This window comes from Pseudonaja textilis, chromosome 7 (genome assembly GCF_049901715.1).
Source record: "Pseudonaja textilis isolate UNSWEBS1 chromosome 7, rPseTex1.2, whole genome shotgun sequence".
Taxonomy (NCBI): domain Eukaryota; kingdom Metazoa; phylum Chordata; class Lepidosauria; order Squamata; family Elapidae; genus Pseudonaja; species Pseudonaja textilis.
This window is the reverse complement of record NC_141996.1, coordinates 44,382,230-44,404,356: the sequence shown is the minus strand read 5'-3', so window position 1 is coordinate 44,404,356 and position 22,127 is coordinate 44,382,230. Positions and strand designations below refer to the sequence as shown.

At 35.5% G+C, this 22,127-nt stretch overlaps 1 protein-coding gene across 4 annotated transcripts in view; it reads left to right on the top strand.

Annotated features, from left to right (window-relative positions):
- Positions 1 to 10,235: 10,235 nt before the first annotated feature.
- Positions 10,236 to 22,127, top strand: part of SAMSN1 (SAM domain, SH3 domain and nuclear localization signals 1) — a 103,823-nt gene continuing 91,931 nt past the window's right edge. The window contains exons 1-2 of one of the 4 annotated variants that reach the window (XM_087937516.1): positions 10,236 to 10,373; positions 18,389 to 18,478. In XM_087937516.1, coding sequence (XP_087793642.1) covers positions 10,350 to 10,373; positions 18,389 to 18,478 — 114 coding nt within the window. In that variant the 5' untranslated portion in view covers positions 10,236 to 10,349. Of the gene's footprint in view, positions 10,374 to 18,388; positions 18,497 to 22,127 lie in introns of all 4 variants that reach the window. The other 3 variants (XM_087937515.1, XM_087937518.1, XM_087937517.1) reach the window with 3 other exon arrangements.

Genomic DNA, 22,127 nt, shown 5'->3' with positions numbered 1-22,127 from the left:
AATATAAAAACAAATGATCTTTTGTCCTTAGAGGAAGAAATGGGAGGGAGTATCATTGTTCTATTTTTAAAAAGTTATGAAAGGTAGTCCTGTTATTATAAGAAGGCACTTGTAGCTATTAAACTGAAGAAAGATAGAATATATTAAACCTGTATATTTTTCACCAAAGGAATCAATTTATAGGCATTTTGTATAGCAGATTAACCGAGTGCAATTTTCAAGCTCCTGGATACATTATGGTAATTTTTCACTTCACTTATTTATTCATCTGAGCTAATTGAGTAGGCTCTCTGGATATCTTTGAAATGCAATAATTCTCCAATTCACACTTCTGAATTAAATTGCTCAACTGTTAGGAACAGAAGACATGCTGCCTTTATCCATTGAAGGAATAAGTGCAATGAATGTATCCTACTTATTTAGCCTGTAATAAATTTAGCTTTTAATAGACATATCTATTGATCATATGTTTACTTTACAGAGCTTCCTGCATATTTAAAACTGACATCTTGGAACACTTCACAGAACTACATTCTTTGATTCTTTCATTTAGTAGGTCAGGTCATTGTTATATATCACTGGGATGCTGCATTTTAATTCATTTAACATTTTAATCTTTCATCAGTTTTTCATTTAAGAGGATTTCAGTGCACATGCTGGAATTTGTGCAGTAAATTTATTCTTCTAGCAGTTTTATATATTCATCAGAAATTCATTTAAATAGATTCCACAATATATCATATCTACTTCCACTGTTACTTTAGGTCAGGTTGTGATTGATGCAAAAGCAATGAGGTATTAAAAGACATGGGAAATATCTGAAATTAGAAAAAGTTCAAAATGTGTGTCATTGTAAGGGCATGATACTCCTTAGATATGCAAAAGGAGGGGAATTACTAAACCATTCTCCCCAAATCTGTGAACAGTATATTATTTTCAGTTCTTGCACTAGAAGTCAGAATTTACATTGATTAATTTTTTCCTTTAAGGCAAAAAAACTAGCATTGACACAGTACTACAGCTTCTAAAAATATACCACAACATTTGCTTATCAAAATAAGAGTAAAGGCCATTTAAATTAAACACCTTAGTAGAAGCTAAAATGAAATAAAATCAAATCGAAGTTCAATACCTCAAAATCTATAAAGTCAAGCAAGCTACAGCATCCTATCTTTCCCTGTAAATCTTGTGGCATGAATGTTTTCAAGCATTTCTAGAAGGCCTAAGAAATTGGCACTGGTAACTGAAAGTAGCACCTATAAGCCTCCATCCCCTACTTTGAAGAAATGGCCATGCATTCATAGCAGTTTCTCCTAGAATGCATGAATTACTATGACTGAAAACAGAACCCATAGATACTTCTGTTGTGCATTTTGCTCCATAGATAATTGCTAGCACTTTGTGTATCATTAAAATTTTATCAGTGTATGAACTAGAACCCAGATATTCTCATCATAGCAAAGTCAACTGATAATCAATGATGCTGCATTCTTGATTAACTGAAGTTTTTCAGTGATTTTCAAGATAAATCTAGGTAATTGCATTCATATCAGCATATAGTGATGAGAACATGAATTATTGTTGCAAGAGCCTTATATTCTACACTGGTACATCAACTGAAGCTGAACGAAGCCTCCTCCCTCCCTCTGGCTATTGTTTCCACAAAGCATAAGCTGCAAGCTTGGGAAGACTTAATTCAAGTATTTGATTCTTCAAGAGCAACACTACCTCTTCAAGAAACTGGATAGATCAGCATATTTTGGTGAATAAAGAGTATTTTGTTATGCTGGGATTCAGCTTCTTTTTTTCCAGTTGCTCCCAATATTTGATAAAATTATGCTTAACCATAAAAACATATTGAAAAGTAGTAAAGTATTTTTCCAATATTTTCCTTTGTTTCCTTGTCTAATTAATCTCCTAGAATTAATTGGTAGAATCCCACACAGGTCTTAACCAGGGTAACCTTGTTTAATTCCCAGGCCCAGCCTGCTGTGACTCATAGCTTGTACTTGCTTTTCATGAGCTGTGAAACACAAAATGAAAAGAAAATTATTGATAATACTTGAATATATGTTGTTTACAAAATCAGTAATAAGATATGTATACATTATTTCAAATGGTCTCTTAACTTTGGAATCCAAATCTAAGAGATTTTGGATCCAGTGGTATTTGTAACTATTACAGTCAAGATAATGAATTAGAATTTTTTTGGTCAAGTGTGGTTGGACACAGAAGGAATTTGTCTTGGTGCAAATGCGCTCGGTATACATAAAAGAAAAGATACATTCGTCGAGAGTCAAGAAATGATAGTAATGACAATTCTGCATTGCTGCCTATGTTGCTTGTCTTCCATGCTGCCACTAGCTGAATCTTAAGCAAACTTCAGAATTTCAAGCCCAGATTTCAATGAATTGGCAGTGGGCTGGACTGGAATTTAGTCCAGACTAGGTCATCAGAATTTCTGATTGTCTATCCACCTGCATCTTGCCTTTCGATCCCTTGCAAGGAAGGCAAGCATTTCTAGCTGACTTCTGTATGGAATAGTCTGTCAGTTCTCCTTTTCCAGCTAGGGTTGTTCACTCATTGCTAGTTTCTGCACAGAGAGACTTTCCCAGAACATTTGTACACATGAATGTCTTTATAACTCTTTTCACATATTTACTTGGAATTAATGCAGATCTTTTCTCTCTCTCTTTTTCCTTATGGTACCTTCCTTACTTTGATCCTACAGTAATACAATACCAAACATTAGGTAGCAGGTTGTGTTTTAATTTCCACATTCCTTTACAGGTCCATTGAAATATTGTACCAAGGAAGAACTGATATAGCATAGAATCCATTTCACAGAAACAAAGTAATACTATTTCAACATTGCCACTTAAAAACATTTTAAGAACAAAAAAGGGAAGCTTTGCAGAACTGTGCAAAATAACGGAAGCATGTTTTACCATCCTTGGCAGAAATGTAAGGAATGTAAGAGTTAAATGGAGCATGAGCTTCCTGATATGAGGATAGTTCATTGACTTACCAGCCCTCAGTAGAACAATTATAATTGTTAGAAAGTGTTTCTTTCCAATAGTGAACCTAGCATCCCAGCAATAAATGTCTGCCTAAGGCAACAACAAGCTGCTAGAAGAAAGTTGTGTTGGTCAGAAACTGGAACCAATCAGAGCTGGGGCTATGATTAGAAGAAAACAAAGCACTGGAAGCCATCTACTCTGAAGTTCTTAAGAAGCCTTGTGCATGCATAAACGCACCAATGTGCCTACCGCCCCTGTCCTATTGTTTTTTTTTCTCTTATATGGTATCCATTTCATGTATTCATAATTATGTTTATACTTATACCCAGGGGTGGGATTCTACAGGTTCACATCTATTCGCTAGAACTGGTTGTTAACATTCTAAGCAGTTCAGAGAACCATTTGTTAGAAAAAATTACTGGCCTAATCCTGTAAGGAAGGCAGGAAGGAAACATTCTGGTGTTGCTTACAGAAACTGCCTCTCCGTTAACCGTTATTACATTCTTGGCAGGACTAGACTTCCTGTCTCTGGAACTTCTCTCGAGTTGTTTTTCCTCCTTTGCTGGTACTTTGTTTGTGTGGAGTGACCATTCAAAGGTACAATGGCACTGAAAAAAGTAACTTATGACCATTTTTCACACTTACTACTGTTGCAGCATCCCCACAGTCATGAAAAGCCAGGCGAGGAGATGCGGGCCACGATGTGAGTGATGTTGAGTTGGCCATGCCCAGCTAGTCACATGACCACCAAGCCATGCCCACCAACTAAGCCACACCCACAGAACTAGTTGTTTAAAAATTTGAATCCCACCCCTGCTTATACCTGTTATCTTATAATTGCTTGACAAAATAAAATAAATAATTTTTTAAAAAACCCAGCCAAGTCTTCAAACAAAACTGTTAGAATAGCTTGGTAAAAGAGAAGATGAAAGCTTTGGGCAACAACAAGAACATATAAAAATGTACATGTACAACTACTTCAAGCAAGAACTAGACTATATGTATTAATACAGAATATTTTAATGCAGAAAAATGTAACATAGAAAGGAACATTTTGGAGGGAAACTGTCACTGAAATCAAAGTGAATAATGAATCATTCAAGTCCCTTTCATTGAAAACCAAGGTGTAACTTAGCTTAGATTCAATCCATTCTGTGAAAATAAATCAACATGAATCAGAATGGTATTTGAATCCATATTGTTAAGTTTATGTATGCAGCCCAAACTAACAAGGGAACTCACTCTTCACAGGATAACCATACACTGCCAATGTGTATGCCCTTTAAAAAAAACACTACTGTATATTTATCATCATTTTTGAAGTCACTGTTGCTGATCTCAGCCACTCTAAATTTCATTTGCAGAAAAAAAATTAATAGCAAGCATAAGAATATCAGATGATGCTATAAAAGGACCTTGACACTCCCTGGGGGCAAAGATGCCCTTTTACAGATCTATGATGTAACAGAAAGTGTAGTACAGGATTCACAGTAGGCTGAGACTATATTTAAAACATTCTATCATGAAGTCTGTATTCATAATTTATATTACTTCAGAAGATCTAATCCAAAAATGTCCTACAGTTATAGTATTATCACCAATTGTATCACTGAAGAAGTTTAAAAGTAATGAATAGTTATCTCTGATCTTGCAACCTTAGTTTTCTGAAAAGGAAGCTATTAGTTTCTCCTAGCCCGAATTCCAATCAATGTTTATGATGCCCTGTGTGCTTGAAAGTCTTAATTTATCTCTCAACTGCAACAGTTTTAGTTGCTTAGGCTTCTGTAGGATTCTCATTTTTTGCTACTGTATATATTAAGCCTATACTGTGGACTTAAATTATCTAGATTTCTTTTTTCTTTTTTAGTTTGTTAATGTTAAATGCACAAAATAGCATGCACAAAATAGCATTGAAGAATGTAGTAATTCAAGACGTTGGCTGAAAGCACAGATGGGAATGTGTACATAGAGGACTAAGCTGCTTTCCATATCCTAAGTGTTTTTAAGGATAAGGGAGAAAACTATGTTACTCATTATTGCCTTGGGGATTGTCAAAAGTTAACAATTTATCTTGCTGATGCATTATAAGAGATGGAATGTGTGAAGATACTATTTTTATTAGCCATAATAGACTGAAACTAAAATGAAAGTAAATAGCTACATTGCCAGAAATCTGCTAATACAAATCAACCAAATATTACTAATTAATCTATTGCAAGGGAAAATGTGTACTAAAGACTTTGGAATTAAAAAAAGGCATTTTATGTTCAATTATATTTCAAACCCTTGATTTATTTAAATATTTTATGCCAGTTTCACAGCTCAAAAATAAAGAATCCATAATTTCTTATCAACTCTGACTTTCACAGGTGTTATGTTTGGTTAGATTCAAGTTTGTAGTAGTTCATATGATGCTAACACTGCAAAACTGCTTCAAAATACAGGGGAAAAGTCACATGTATTTCTTGTTCTCTTCAATTCGATTATAATGCAGTCACTTAAATACTTGCTCACTCCCATTCTGATCCACAATCCAGTGATGTCAAAGGATGTGTAAAGAAGCTGATATAAACTTACCTCTCAAGAGTGCAGATATATATGGGTTATGTACAGTAAATAATGGTTCTTTCTGCGGCAGTTATTATATCATCTATTATTTTGTAAGCAAACCAGGAGTTCTCTCTATCCTTAAATCTATCCACGAATGTCTCAGCAGCATCTCTTTTCTATATACATAGGTGCATTGTCTGCTATCCCAATCCCATTTCTAGCAGTCCTGCCATTCCTGTGTTGGAATTCTATTATAGTATCAGTAATGCCCCACTGGAATGGAGCAACTCACTCCAGATGAATCACCCCCACTGATTTGCTGTAGGATAACTTGCTGTTGGACAAATTACCATGGGATACTTGCTGCAGCACAATTCAAGGTGGGATAACTCAAAAGAAGGACAAGTAGAATTATAGCTCACCCCATTCTTGAGAACTTTTAACCTGAGAAGGTTCAAAGCAAGATAGGCCCCACTATAATTCTTGTCCCTGACTTGAGTTAGCTTTCATTGAATTGTCCCATGGTGAATTGTCCCATGGTGAGATGACTATGGTGAGCTATCCCATGGCAAGTTGGCCAGGGAAAGTCAACCAGCATGAAATGTCAGGGATGAGTTAGCTGCAGAGAGTCAGCTGTGGCAAGTTGACCTAGACCCATTTCCATAAGTTGTAGAACAGAATGTTTTAATAGCTATTTACTTGAAAGTAAAACCACAAATAATATAAAATCATCATCATTATTATATACCTAATCAGGCCCAGTCCTTCAGTCAGAATGCTCATCTACCACTGCAAGGAAGAAGCATCAAAATAAAAGTTAATATTAATATTCTATACATTTCCTGTGTTTACACTTCTGATAAAATATTGTTAACATGGAAAATGTATATAATATTACTGAGATTTATTACAGTTCTCATTAATAAAATAATAAGGGTCCAAGCAATAAAGGCTTTGAAATTAAATTAAATTTAAATTTAGTTAAATTAAATTATATTCTAAAAGGTGACCTTTCTATTCTTCTGGATGATTGCCTGAAATATAAACTTTCAATGTTCCTGTGGCTGCACATATGTATCACAAATAGCTAGTGCATTTTGACTAATTCTAAAGAGTTATAAACATTCACAAAGCAATGCAGAATTAAAAATAAATCTAAAAATGTTCACTCAAGGTGATCATTATAATGTTGAGCCAGTGGAGCCACAATCAGGGTAGTAATCCATGTACCAATCCTCAAAAATTTATCCTTTCATTTTAAGGAAGTGATGATGTGGAAATCAGCATCTATATTCCATCCTGGCATGTTCCAGCCAAATGTTAAACTGCATATGTTTATAATTCTGCTTGTTAAATTATAGCTAGATTAACAAATGTAAAATACTTACCTGCATCCCACAACAAACTCATAATAGATTACAGATGTTAAAAAAGCCAAAATAATTTGAGCTGCAATAATAGCATGCATAATTTTAAAATTCGAGCAAGCAATAATTCTATTGCATTCAATCTTGGGTGCTCCATCTAACTCTGGGCACCATGTGTTAAGAAAGATTTTTAAAAATGAGAAAATGCAAAGTCTGAAGGCACTCGGTAATTTAAGCTTGGGGAAAGATTATGGAGGATTTTAATGGCATTCATCAAACACCTTAAAGAATACCACATGGAAGGAGTAAGATTTATTCAGACGTTTGTCTTTTAGGAAAGCAAATTTTCCCAACATAAGAACTATGTTCAACAATGTAATCAATTACCTCCAGTAATGATGGTGGCCAGGTGAACCATGTCAGTCATCTATGTGGAATGTTGTAATATGAATATCTTGCAAAAACAGAGAGCTGGAATCAGTGCAGTAAATTGCCTCCTTCCAAGTCCATGATTCTATGATAGCAGTAAGTTGCTATCATTTTATGTAGATAACTAACTTCCATAATACATAAGGAATGGTACTGCTGAACATTAGAAATTTTGTTTTCAACCTTTACTATACGCACACACTTTAAATCTTTAACTTGATTAGGTACACAAATAAGTGATAAAGCTTCCTTACACAGCAGATTATATATTTCCATACTTGTTTCAATTTTCTATTTTTTAAAATCTTTCTCACAGTTCCTTATTTGGTCTAGTGCTGCATTAAAAATGCAAGTACTTGTTATCTAGGTTCACTTCTTTGTAGATGTACATCAGTGACAATAGTTTTATTTCACAAATTGCATACTAAAAGCAAATGTGTCAATAGAAGTAATTGAAAACTTGAAAACTTGAAGGAAACAAATGACTTTCAACTATCTTTGCAAATTCAGGTCATAGATCTGAAGTTTGGCTGCCCAATATGCCACAGAAACAACTAAACTATGTGATTAAGAATGTTAAGAAGAGAAATTGGTTCCATTTAGTGAGGAAACCTATATCCTTGAGGCTGTTTTTTAAAGTGTGACAATCTTTCTATAAATGATCAGAATAACAGCATTTCACCAGAAAATTTACATTACTAAGATTAGATATCTTGTTTTGAAGATGCTCCTGGAGGATAGTGGCTGCAATACCCACAATTCATTATAGACATCAGTTTTGTCAGGTCATATATAAATAAGCCCCAAAATAGAACCTAACAATTTCTATTCAGGTTAAAATCCTAACTTGTAATAGAGTTACCTCATCAGAGTGTTTGTTTATAAGTTATTTGGTACTCTATTACCACTTAATATAACCTGCATATATTAATGCCTCTTAGAGAAATATTCTTTTTTCTTGTTAAAGTTTTAAGGTATTTGGAAATGCTACAAAACCTTGAAATGTGAGTTGACTTACTGTGCTATTTTTAGAGAAACAAGACCACTGTCTAAAGGCCTTTTGCTTCCTATTCCATATGCAGGCATGAATGTTCATTTTGGACAGCCACACTTCAGTGCAACACTGCATTTGCCTATAAATTGGCAAATGAGTGAACAACCTACTGCTGAGAGTGGGTGAGGTGATTATTCCCTTTTACAGGAAATTATATTTCTGTGTAAACTACAATTCCTTAATTAGAAATGAATGTTTTATGAAAGATTAATTTTTCCATTATCACAATTTCCAGATATTGTGAGGGTATTCTCAAGATATCCTGCTATAAGAGCTTTAATAAATAAAACAAAAGGCAGGAACTTCACTATGTCATTCACATGCATTGCATTCCTTCCTAAATGGAATCTATTTATCAATCTGTCTATCAATTTATTTTCTACAGTTGCCTATGTCAACTAGTAAATTGGAGAAGGATACCTCATAGAAAAAACAGGTAAAACAATATAGAATAATTATGTACAGTTCTCTGAGTAAACTATTTCCATAGATGTCAATAGAGCCGATATAGTCATTACACACTCAGGGTCACAGTCTTGGGCACACAACTAGGTCTTCATGTCCTTACAAAAGGTCAGCAGGTCAGGGTTTTAATTTATTATGGCAAACGAAGCAATTTCCATATGCAGCAAATTTTGGAGGTTGAAATGGCAGCTTTCTCTAGAAAGACAATTGTATGTACATTTCTGTTTTTCTCAAGTACTACAACCTATTCCATTCAGAACTTTGGTGGAGGATACTATCATGAGCCTGTTTCCGACTATAAAGTTGCATGTAATTCCAGTCTGGTAGTTGCATTCTTCTAATTTAGAACAGATTAGAACTCCAAACCCATTGACCTTTTATTGTCATTACCAGCCGAATGGTTTACAGAAATTGGTGTTCATAAATGCAAGAGACACTATGACCAGGTTTAGCTCTTGTAGGCAAAAAATATCAGGTTTTCCCAGTTATATTAACACTAGCAAAATTGTCATGTCTTCAAAACCTGTTACTAAATATAAAGTTTGTATTTGTTAGTAATCTGCATTAGTACTTATTTTATTATTGAATAATTAAAAAATAGAATTATTATTTTACCTTGTTTAAATCCTATCCTAGAATCAATGGTACATGACAGGGCTGTCCACTTTCTCTTTTGCTATTCAATTTTATTCTTGAATCTTTGACCACTATGAAAAAGTGATAGAAACATGGTAAGGCAGTCTAACTAATTACTATTTTATCATCGGAGGCACTGAGCTAATAGAAACTCCCTAAAATTTATGATATAATATGCCTGTTCCACTGAATCTCAACAAATAACACAATCTATTCTAGGCAATATTTACATTCACTTTGCATTTCTGTGCCTTTTTTCTGAAAGGTACATGATAATTTAAATTGAAAAGATGCAAACTTCTCCATAGGAGTCTGCAACTGGATAAGCCATTAAATACATTACTTTGTAAAGTTTAGCCAGATGATATTATCCTGTATTGCAGTTCCAATTTAAAGGTTTCCAGCCGTCATCAGTCAAGTTGCCTAGGAATATTGGGAGTTATTTCAACTCTTTTGAAGAGTTTTAATAAAGGCATATTTGATAATGGATAAATGAAGTCATTTACTGTTTTTGACATAAAATCCATTTTAAGTCAATGAAAATTCAAGCTTCAGCATCATTTCCCCCTTTCTTTAATGTCCAGATTTGTTGATAAACACTGTTGATTAATTTAGGGAACTGCTTGGGCTGAGCCAGGCAAGCTTGCGTCTCATTTGATAATGGTCTGGAAATCCAGTGGATTATTGCAAGGATTTTATCCTGCTCTAATCTCTAGAGAGAAATGTTTAACAGCTGGGAAGGACAAGAAGCAGCAGCATTGTGTGGCAAGGATTATTTGAAATAGTATAACATTTCTAAATGTTGAATACCTTTGTCATTGTTCCAAAATGAATTTTTTCTGCTTTTCACTGGTAAGTCTTTCTTTTTCTTCCTGATTTGATTACTGAGTTTAAAAACATAAGGTTGAATCAGATGAGAGAGATTAAAAGTATTAAAAAGACAATGTGTAATTTCTGTAATAAAATAAGTCTTCAAAGCAGCAAAGAAAAAGACTAGTTTAAAAAGAAATCAATGGTATGATTTGCAGATATTTTGTGAGGTAATTTTGAAATTAACTTTCATTTGTTGATTATGGTGGAAATATTTTTTTTGCTCATAAATATAAATCAATTTATTCTGAAGCATGAATTAAAGTTGAAATTTCATTTCTTACAAAATATGTTGGAAAATTTTTGAAATACACAGTTTTATCATGCTTACTAGAGAACATTTCTAAAACTCACAGTCTCAGTGTCATAAACTTTTAAAATGTTGATTGGGTATTTATATTGTGAGTACTTCTGTAAAATGATATTATGTGTATAAAAACCAGTTGTGGTCTTTTTTATGCCTTAAAGATCAGATCAGATCTATATTTTGGTAGCAATACTTATTTTTTAAAAAAAGTTTTTCTTATTTCTTTATGACAAATTCTATTTATATCTTACATTCTGTATTTATTTATTAGAGATAAATACAGAACAGTTATGATATTTTCACTTAGTTCACTATATGAAAATATTCATTTCCATTATTCTTTTATAATAAAGTATTAAGAGGACAAATTATTTTACACAATAAAATATCTAAACTTAGTAATTTATAATTATGAGTGGTTGAAACAAACCAATAAAAATACCAAAAGCTAAATTAGAAAATACATCTAAGTACTAATAGACACCATTGTAGCTCTTAATGGTCCAAACTCTCAAAATGATGTTCAGTATCTAAAAACAAATATGGGGATATTTCCCACAAAGGAATATTACAAAAAATGCTAGAAGTAGTGTAGAAGTAGAGAATATAATTTTAGTACAGAAAAATCAAATATAATTGCAATATTAGAGATAGTCACCTGCAAGTATCTACATATTTTACATCAACCAGAAAGATATATAAGCAAGGCTCTTCTGGCTTTCTCTAATGCATTCTCCTTCTGATATAACTTCATAATATTTCAAAAAATATATGTCATATTTCATGAAATAAGGACATTTGGCTTGTTTAGAATTTAGCTTAATATTGTCTCAGATAAATTAACTACCAATTTTTAAACACTGTATATTTAATAAGGCACTGTTGTCCCAACTTGGATTATATTTTATCCTCTGTCATTGTCTATTGTAGAGCATGCCCAGCTGCAACTTAATATTTGCAAATTAATTCCACTTGCTCTGGTAATCCAAGACTGACAATTCATCATCAGAAATACTTGCTGCATATTTCTAGGATCATGTGCTGATTCACTGGCAGTTATACAGTACAGCAGGTTTCATTTGGAATGCATTTGTCATTTTTGCAAGCTGTCTTATAAAACATCATATTTCAGTAGGGACTCATAATTCTGTTGTTAAAATGGTATCATATGAAAATTGTATAAAACAATGAGTATCTGATCTTACACTGTTAGCCTTGCTTACTGACTCCTTAAGCTTATGTAGGAGTTTTAAGGTCATTGAAAATCACTGAAAATCAAGCAACTACCTAGTCTCCGTATCAACCAGTCTTATGCAGAATAGTTTTCATTTTGCAAGTCATAATAGATAACAGATAATCAGAGTTGGAAGAGACCTTATAGGTCAGTGGTGGCTAACATTTTTGGTTTCCTGTGCCAAAAATTGTGCATGTGCTGGCTCGCTTGCGCTTGCATGCCAATACCCAGAAAGCAATGTGTGCCTCCCCCATGCCCCCAACGCATGTGTGCACAATCCCCACCCTTCCAGCCCCGCCACCCCCTTACCTGCACTGTGCCTCCCACCTGAATTTCAGCCAGTTTGAGGCCTTTTTCGGCCTCCCAGTGGCTTGAGGAAGGCTTCTGCAGGTTTTGCAGGCCAAAAACTAGCCCTGTTTCATCACTTCCTGTATTCTCAGAAAAACAGGAAGTGAAAAAGCGGGCCTATTTTTTGGCCTGCAAATCCTGCAGAGGCTTTCCTCAAGCCTTTTGGAGGCTGAAAAAGGCCTCCAACTGGTCGAAAATCAGCTGGGAGGCACATGCACGCATAGTGAGGTAAGTTGCCTGCAGCTCACATGCCGGCATGAATGGCTCCGCGTTAGGGGTAGGATTCAAATTTTTAACAACGGGTTCTGTGGGCGTGGCTTAGTTGGTGGGCATGGCTTGGTGTTCATGTGACTGGCTGGGCCAACTCAACATCATTCACATTGAGGCACGCATCTCCTCGCCTGGCCTCTCATGACTGTGGGGATGCTGCAACAGTCATAAGTGTGAAGAATGGTCAAAAGTCATTTTTTTCAGTGCCACTGTAACTTTGAATGATCATCGATACAAGCGAAGTACCAGCAAAGGAGGAAAAAAAACTCCAGAGAAGTTCCAGAGACAGGAAGTCTAGTCCTGCCAAGAATATAATAAGGGTTAACAGAGAGGCAGATTCTGTAAGCAACACCAGAATGTTTCCTTCCTGCCTTCCTTACAGGATTAGGCCAGAAATTTCTTCTAACAACTGGTTCTCCAAACTGCTTAGAATGTTAACAACTGGTTCTAGAGAATAGGTGTGAATCTATAGAATCCCACCCCTCTGCATGCCACCTGTGGCATGCGTGCCATAGGTTCACCATCATGGTTATAAGTCATCTAGTGCAAACCCCCCAGCCAAGCAGGAGACCCTACACCATTTTTGACAAATGGCAGTCCAGTCTCTTCTTGAAAGTCTCAAGTGATGGAGCTCCCACAACTTCCAAGGACAAGCTGTTCCATTGGTTGATTGCTCTCACTGTCAGAAAGTTTCTCCTTATTTCCAGGTTAAATCTCTCCTTGTTCAGTTTCCATCCATTATTCTTTGTCTGGCCTACAGGTGCTTTTGAAAATAGCTTGACCCCTTCCTTTCTGTGGCAGCCCCGCAAATATTGGAAAACTGCTATCACGTCTCCCCTGGTCCTACTCTTCACTAGACTAGCCATGTCCAGTTCCTGTAACCGTTCTTCATATGTTTTAGTCTCCAGTCCCCTAATCCTGGTTTATCTTCTCTGTATTTTTCCTAGAGCCTCAACATCTTTTTTTAATGTAATGACCAAAACTGGATGCAATACTCTAGGCTTTATAGAGTGGTATTAGTACCTCACATGATCTCAATTGTATCCCTCTGTTAATGCAATTTAGGATTGCGTTAGCTTTTTTGGCTGCTGCTGCACATTGCTGGCTTATATTTAGCTGATTGTCCACTAAGACTCCAAGATCCCTCTCACAGTTACTGCTATTGAGCCTGGTTTCACCTAGTCTTTATGTGTACTTTTGGTTTTTCTTGCCTAAGTGTAGGACTTTATTTTTTCTACATTGAATTTCATTGTGTTAGATATGGCCCAATGTTCTAGTCTGTCAAGATCCATCTGGATTTTGAGCCTATCTTCTTGGGTATTTGCTATTCCTGCTATCTTAGTATCATCTGCAAATTTGGTAAGTTCCCCTTCTATTCCCTCATCTAAGTTGTTAATGAAGACATTGAAGAGTACTGGGCCTAAGACCTTGTGGCAACCCACTGTTTACTTCCCTCCATGTAGACTTAAACCCATTAAGGACTACTCATTGAGTACAGTTTGTCAGCCAGTTGCAAGTCCATTTAGTGGTGGTGCTATCTATTCCACTTTCTTCTAGCAGTAGGTTGTGATCTACTTTGTCAAATACCTTGCTGAAATCTAAATATATTATGTCCACAGTATTTCGCTGGTCTACTAATTTAGTCACTATGTTGAAGAATGAAATAAGATTGTTTTGGCATGATCTGTTTTTAACAAATCCATGCTGACTGCTAGTTATTACTTTACTTGTTTCTAGATGTTGGTAGATCTGTTTTTTTATTATTTTTTCCAGTATTGATGTTAGGCTGATTGGTCTATAGTTTCCTGGGTCTGGTTTTTTTTTTTCCCTTTTTTGAAGATGGGAACCACATCAGCTCTTTTCCAGTCCTCTGGTAGTTCCCCAGTGCTCCAGGATTTTTTAAAGATATGGTGCAGTGGTTCTGAGATGACCTCTGCCAGCTCCTTTAAAACTCTGGGGTATAATCTATCAGACCCCAGTGATTTGTGTTCATCAAGATCAAACAGGTATTCTCTTACTATTTTTTTTTTGCTTATTTTAACTTTTATTTCTGGTCTGTCTTTTACAGTTATGTTTTTGGTTGAGTTATAGTTTCTTTTTGCATGAAGACCAATGCAAAGAATGAGTTAAGCAGTTCTGTTTTTTCTCTGTTGTCTGTTACTTCCTTGCCATCTTCTCTCTTTTGTGAACCGACTGTTTCCTTGATTTTTTTCTTGTAATTTATATGTTGGAAGAACCTTTTTTTATTATTATTATCTTTGACTTTTGTTGCAAGTCTTTATTCGTTCTGAGCCTTTGCTTTCCTGACTTCATCTTTGCAGATTCCGACTATCTGCTGATATTCTGCCTTAGCTGTATGTCCCTCTTTCCATTTTTTTAGTGCTTGTCCTTTTTTTTTTTCAATTTGCCAGAGAGAACTTTGCGCAGCCATGCTGGTTTCTTATTGGATTTCTTGTTTTTCTTTCTCAGTAGTATTGTGCTGGTCTGGGCTTCTATGATCGTACTTTTCAGAGTTTTCCAAGATTCTTGAGTTGTTTTCCCCTTTAGGATTTTCATCCATGGAATCTTTCCCAAGTTCTCTCTGGGTTTATTGAAATCAGCTCTTTTAAAATCCAAGACTCTGGTGTCATTATGTTCTATTGCTTGTGTTTGTGTTACATTGAATTCTAGTATTACATGGTCACTCTCACCCAAGGTTCCTGCAGTTTCAACACCCTCTATCACTTCTCTGTAAGAATTAAGTCCAGTATGGCTGTCCCTCTAGTTCCATCCTCTACTTTTTGCACAACAAAGTTGTCGGCTAGGTTGGTTAGGAACTTTGATTTCTCACTTGATGCAGAATTAGTTTTCCAATTGATATCAGGATAATTGAAATCCCCCATTACTATTGTTGTGTATATGTTTGTTAATTGGTTGGCAAAAAGGACATTTTTTTCTGCTTGATTGGGTGGCCTATAATATACACTATGGCCATGTCATTCTTTTTTCTTTTATATTGACCCATATGCATTCTAGGAGGTTTTCATCTTTGGTTTCATGCATTTCTGTAGCAATATAGTGGTTCTTTACATACAGTGCAACTTCACCTCCTCTTTTATGGTGTCTGGTTTTTTTGAACAGTTTGTATCCTTCTACCAGTATGTTCCAATCATGGGTTTCATCCCACCAAGTTTCTGTTATTCCAACTATATAATATCTACCTTCATGTAATCGTAGTTCGAGTTCACCCTGTTTGTTCCCCAGGCTTTGTGCATTTGTATATAGGCACTTGAGATCTTTATGTCTGACGCTCTGTTTACTGTCAACATAACCTGTGTTGTGCCTGCCTGCCCCAACTTTCTTTCCACCTGTTTGATTAATGCACATGGTTTGGCACTCACTATTAAATGCTTAAAAGATCAACTCTCCACTTCTCAACTATTCCAACAATTTCAAGTTGTTCTTCTTCTGGGATGTTTTTTCTAATCTTAAACCTTTCACTCTCTTTCCCCCCTTTCCTTCCCCCCCACTTAAGATTATTTGATCGTTAAAGATGGCTTCATCTTTGTCCCAATCTTCTTGTTCTGCAAGCATTTCTTGTTGCTTCTCCTAGTTCCAGATCCCATTTCTAAGAATTGAAACACAAAGCCAAAAGAACTTCTCCCTTCTTGTGCATCTTCTTTCCATTTTTAAAGTTCCGTTTTCAGTTCTTCTAAGAGTGATACCATTTTAAAAACTTTTAAACAACCACCCAGTTAATTTTAGTCATCTAGATGCAAAAACCAAAAATCACCAAATAATCCAAATAATCCAAGGCTGTTTCTACTTGCTTCTTTTTTCCACTTTCTCTTCCTGGGGTTCTATTATTTTGTTACCAAGTTTCCATTAAAATGTATCTTTGAGGAATCTTGTTAAAATTTCACTGTAAGTTCCTTTTAATTACAGTTCCATTCCTTAATTCCAGGCAGTCTCCTCCATTTTTTCAGATCCTGCCCTTCTATTCTTTTTTTCTCTCCTTTCCAGCTTTTAAAACTTTTAAATGTCCAGAAATCTTTATTATCCCTTTGACTTTTATTTTCAGGTTAGATGCCTATCAATGTCAAAGTGGATTTTTTTTTCAGTTTCTTGCTTAAGTCTCTTAGCTGTCAGTATAAGAAAGGGAAGAAAAAAAACCCCAATCCTTTCCCTTCTCTCTCTCCTTCGCAGCTTCAAAATCTTCTTTGGGAACAATGTTGTTAAGTTTAAATTCCAGGATACCTTATTTGTTGCTTTTGCTGTTTGACCCGGTCAACCAAAACTTTCTCTTCTTATCTTCCTCCTGCACATTCTTTTCCGGTCGAGTTCTTCTTTGTGGTGGCCATTTCTGACTACCGCTACAACTGCCTTCGGGAAAGGCGGTAATGGCCAGCTGGGGAGGAGAGATGTGGCTCTCCTCAACCCTGCAGGCAGTCTCCCCCCTCTTCACCACCTCTATGGAGTGGCTTAGCCCCGAAACCAGCCGGCTCAGAGTGCTCCAGTGGTGAGCATAGATTGAAGCCTCGGAGAGACGAGGGTTTGGTCTGTCACCGAAGAAGCTCAAACTGAAAGATAAGTATAATATTAGAAAGCAACAGAAAAGGGGATTACAGATGAGAGAGTTAAAAGTAGAGAGACAAGGGGGTAAAAAGGGGAGGGAGAAGAAGAGGGGGAAGAAGGCAAGGAAAAGAAGTTGTAAAAGTTCAATCTAAGATTGAACTCTACATTCTGAATGGGAGGTGAGTGTCTTCACCTCTAGGCCACTGTGCTGCTCTTAATTTCCTTCAGGGTAGCATAAATACCAAAGTATTCCAAAGACGCTTACATATACCAAGAGGAAAACAACATGAAATAAGCAAAAGAGTTTCTTACAAAGCTAGAAAATGAAATATCTTCCTTCTTGGAAAAATCATAGTCAGCACTGACTTTCCTCATCCCACCAGTTTTCCTTATGACCATTATACTTATATTGTTGTTCACAATTATGTACTATAATCCTCCATATTGACTTGAAGATTTCTAATGTGATCACAGAAACAGCCATGCATTACATATTTTTTCATATGTTCTTGGCATGAGTCTTTTCACTGTCTTTTTTATTCCTTTTCATCTCTGACAATCATGACTATTCAATAACTCACCTCTAATATTGGTCCTATTCCTTGAATTTTTTTTCTCTGAATTTTTTTTAACTTTTCAAACAGTATGTTATATGTTGGCTTCTTTTTAACTGGAATCAGTTAAAAAGCTGCTTTGCTGCTTCTTACAAATTTCTATTCCACGACTCAGTTCCATTTTAGTCTGATTGGATTAAAGAAAAATGTCAGATATATTTTACCTGTATCATTTCCTAGTATTATGCTTAGTTTGGGGATGTGACAGCAATCCACAAATACATATTTTAATATTATTTAACAGACTTGCTATTAAATATGAAGGATTTTGATAGGTCTTTACAAAGGTAGTTAAAACTTTATTATTTTTCCACACCTTTGGGTGAAGTTAATTGGAGTATCAACTGGATAAGTTGACGTATATTTTAGTATGGCTGCCATTGTATTGAGTTTAGTTGGTTTTAATATATTTTATTGTTTTCCATTGATTGATTGCCACAGTGTTTGTGTTGGACAGCCAGATTAATTTTATCAATCAATCAACAGCACTTCAAGATCTTTAAATATTTTGGTACCATAGTTCTTATCTTGGAAATTTTACAAATAATTTGTAATATTATCATTATTTTTGTACCCTATTCTCATGAAATAGAAATTAGATGACATTAATGAATAAATTAGAAATAAAAATGGATACAAGTATGATACACATGATATATTTGCCTTTCAGGAGGGTTCTATGGACAGTTTGTATGAACCAGTTAAAGAAAATCAAGAAGTACAAGAAGATACTTGCATAAGCAGCAGAGCTAATACACCAGTAAGTGCTTGGGTCAAGGTAGATTGACAGAAAGATTTCATTCTTTCATAAGTGACTTATATAATGCAAAGATGAACATATTGAAACTAAAAAAGAAGAGAATATTGATATAAGAATATTATTGTGTTAGACTAATTTTGTTTACCCACTGTTAATTGTAATGGTGTGATATCACCAGATGAACTGGTGATATGACACCATTACAATTAACATTTCTTCATCCATTCATTTTATTTTAGCTGTTTTTATAGTATTTAATCATTTAATATTTGTTAATAGTTATTTTTTAAGGTTTTTTTCATCCAGAATTGCTTGTGAGATGCACAGCTATATATATATATATATATATATATATATACACACACACATACATACATACATACACACACATATTTTCTGAGGTTTTCGTGGATATTTGTATGTGGATCTTTGGTTATTCAGGTTTTCTCCCACGTAAAATTGGAAGTATCTTGGCAACGTTTCGTCGAATTTTACTGTGTTGTCATTTCTTGATTGGTTGATGGAGTTGATATTTGCAGATTGGCTGGCTTTTTCGTTAGAACATGTGTGGCTGAGGTATTGGCTGTGTGTCTATCAGCCTCCTGTGTTGCAACGACCTGGCTATGTGATGACCTTCTGAGTTCTATTGTTTCGACATCCTGGTCTTGTGCTGTGATCTCCTGGGTTGTAATGACTGTTCAACAACACATGACGCCACCACCAATCTCCCTCACCAGACTCAAACCCAAACCCACCTCATAGATGAAAGTCAACCACCATCCAGAAACCAGGCCATGGCTGCCTCACCAGCTGCCACACATCCCAACCCCCAAACCAAGCAAACTGACACATGCCATGAACACATAGCCAGGCTTCAAACTCAGAGCCAAACCAAAACCTGGAACATCACATAACAGACACCCACTCAGGATATCACATCACGGAACTCAGGAGCTTACACCAAAAAACCTCAGGATGTTACAACACAGCCAACGACCCAGGAGATTACAACACATGTCCCAGGATGTCACAACAATAGAACTCAGAAGGTCATCAAACAGCCCATGACCCAGGTCATTACAACCCAGGAAATTACAGCACAAGACCCAGGATGTCAAAACAATAGAACTCAGAAGGTCATCACACAGCCCATTACCCAGGTCATTACAACACAGGAGGCTGATAGACACACAGCCAATACCTCAGCCACACATGTTCTTACAAAAAAGCCAGCCAATCTGCAAACATCAACTCCATCAACTAATCAAGAAATGACAACACAGCCAACCTCCCCACCAGTATTTATAGAGAGACAGCAGCTCCAATCATGTCTTGCACAAGCATGAAGCCGAAAGCACCAGCCTGAAAATGGTGAGTGGGACCTCGTCAAAATGTCACCAAGATACTCTCAATCTTACATGGGAAAAGACCCGAACATGCCAAGACCTGCATACCTGTACCCATGAAAATCTACGAATATCTATATCTATCTATATCTATATCTATATATCTCTATCTCTATCTCTATCTCTATCTCTATCTCTATCTATCTATCTATCTATCTATCTATCTATCTATCTATCTATCTATCTATCTATCTATCTATCTCTATATATCTATATATCTATCTCTATCTCTATCTATCTATCTATTCCTCTTTCTTTTCAATAGACATGTAGGGGTGTGTGTGTGTGTGCATACCCTACATGTCTATTGAAGAGAAAGAAGAAAATCAGACACAAGATGGTAAGGATATGTTAAGATATATTGGGACTGGGAGACAAACTCCAGGCATTAAGGTTTGGCTATATTTATCATTATAATTGTTTCTCTGAATTCTGAATTCATGTTCAGTTGTTTCTCATTTATTTATTTGCAGCAATGTAAATGCCATTCATCAAATAGCTTACAGATACTTAAAAAAATGCATAAACAATAAAAATGGTAGCTCAAAAATTATAGCAGCAGTAACAGCAACATCTTTCCATTCATCTTTGAATGGAGAAATAATAGTAATGTCTTTTTGCATGATGGGGAATTAAACATGCTACCAGTCTATAAATGCTTTCTCAAAATAGCCAGATCTTGGCAGCTTTCCTAAATGCCATTGGGATTGGGGCTGTTTTGACCTCAAGTATTCCAAGGGAGGAGAAGGAACAGGGATGTCCTATACTTTCACCAAGGAATTCAAAAATTGTCCTTTTGAGCTATTTTGAATTATAGTGAATGGCATTACCTGAAAATAGAAGGTAGTCCCACAGATAAAGTGTTCTAATGCATAGCCCTTCTAACCTATCTAATTGCAATTGTCCAATCAAGATACAACCAAGGATGAATGGTTGTGAGCAGAATCATTCCTGATTCTTCTTGTCCCTATGGAAAAAAACTGGTCGGATATTCCAACGGCATCTGCTTCTCTAAGTTTTTGTAACCTCATGCTTGGGCTATCAGAGATAATAACAAGATAGGCTGCCCAGAATAGATTTAGCTTTGCCACAGATTTCTGAATGAACATTTCATATTTGCTTTGACAAGCAAAACAACTTAGAAAGAAGTATTAAAAGAAAGGATAAAACAGGGACAATTGTGCAAGAGAAGATTGTTGTGTTAATCAGTTTAATAAACCAAGATGAACAATATTTGATTCGATTTATGCTCAGATTCCCAAATTAGTCCAAAACAGAATCTTTATAAATCAACTCTTACTTCATGCTTTTTAAAATCTTTACATATAACAAAAAAAGATCAAAGGAATAATTGGTAGAGATTTCTACTATACCTCTGAAGATCATGATGGTAAATTTGGATATATATATTACATACACACACACATTTCATATGGTTAGCAGCAAAAGTTTAGACTGTGGAGACAGAACAAAACATCAGGACCTTCCTTTCACCTTGATGAGAGAAAAGCTATGTTTCTTTCTGCTCAACTATCAGCTACTAACAGCCATCAGGCCACCTGACATATTTTGACTGGCTAAAAGTGGAATATAAATACATTAAGTAAACAAATCTGTTATAGTTTTGTTTTGGGTGCCTATTATTCTTTCTCACTTGTACTATTCAAAATTATCTCCTCTATCTAACGTAAATACCTTGTTCTGGTGACAACACTTACATTCCAGTATTCTTCTATTATGATAAAGTAAGTACAGATTAGAAAATTAAATATATATTCCGAACAGCTCCTCTTCAGACTCTATAGCGCCTCAATTTCACACTAGCCACACCTATGCCCAGATTATAAAAGGGTGGAAAAGTCCCAGTATGTCACGTAATGCTGTGACCACATGAGTTTGACATTCCTGTTGTAGGGGGTTGTAATGAGAAGCAACAATATTAATCTAGGAATCTGGTTACAATATTATAATATATAATATATACTATAGATCTATAAGTAGAAAGTCAGTGGCAGAGTATCAAGCATTCTTAGATATTAAAACAAATAGGAACAATAAAGAAGTCACCAGAAAAAGATAAGGAGCTTTGTGGTACACAGTGTAGAATCCACTAATAAATCAAAAGTATGGAGCTTCCCCAAAAAGGGAGAAATTGTTCTGAAAAAGTAGAAACAAATATAGGGTTTGGGGAAAGTATAGCTGTGAATGTAAAGTATTTGATCAGGTCATGATATGCAGAAGGG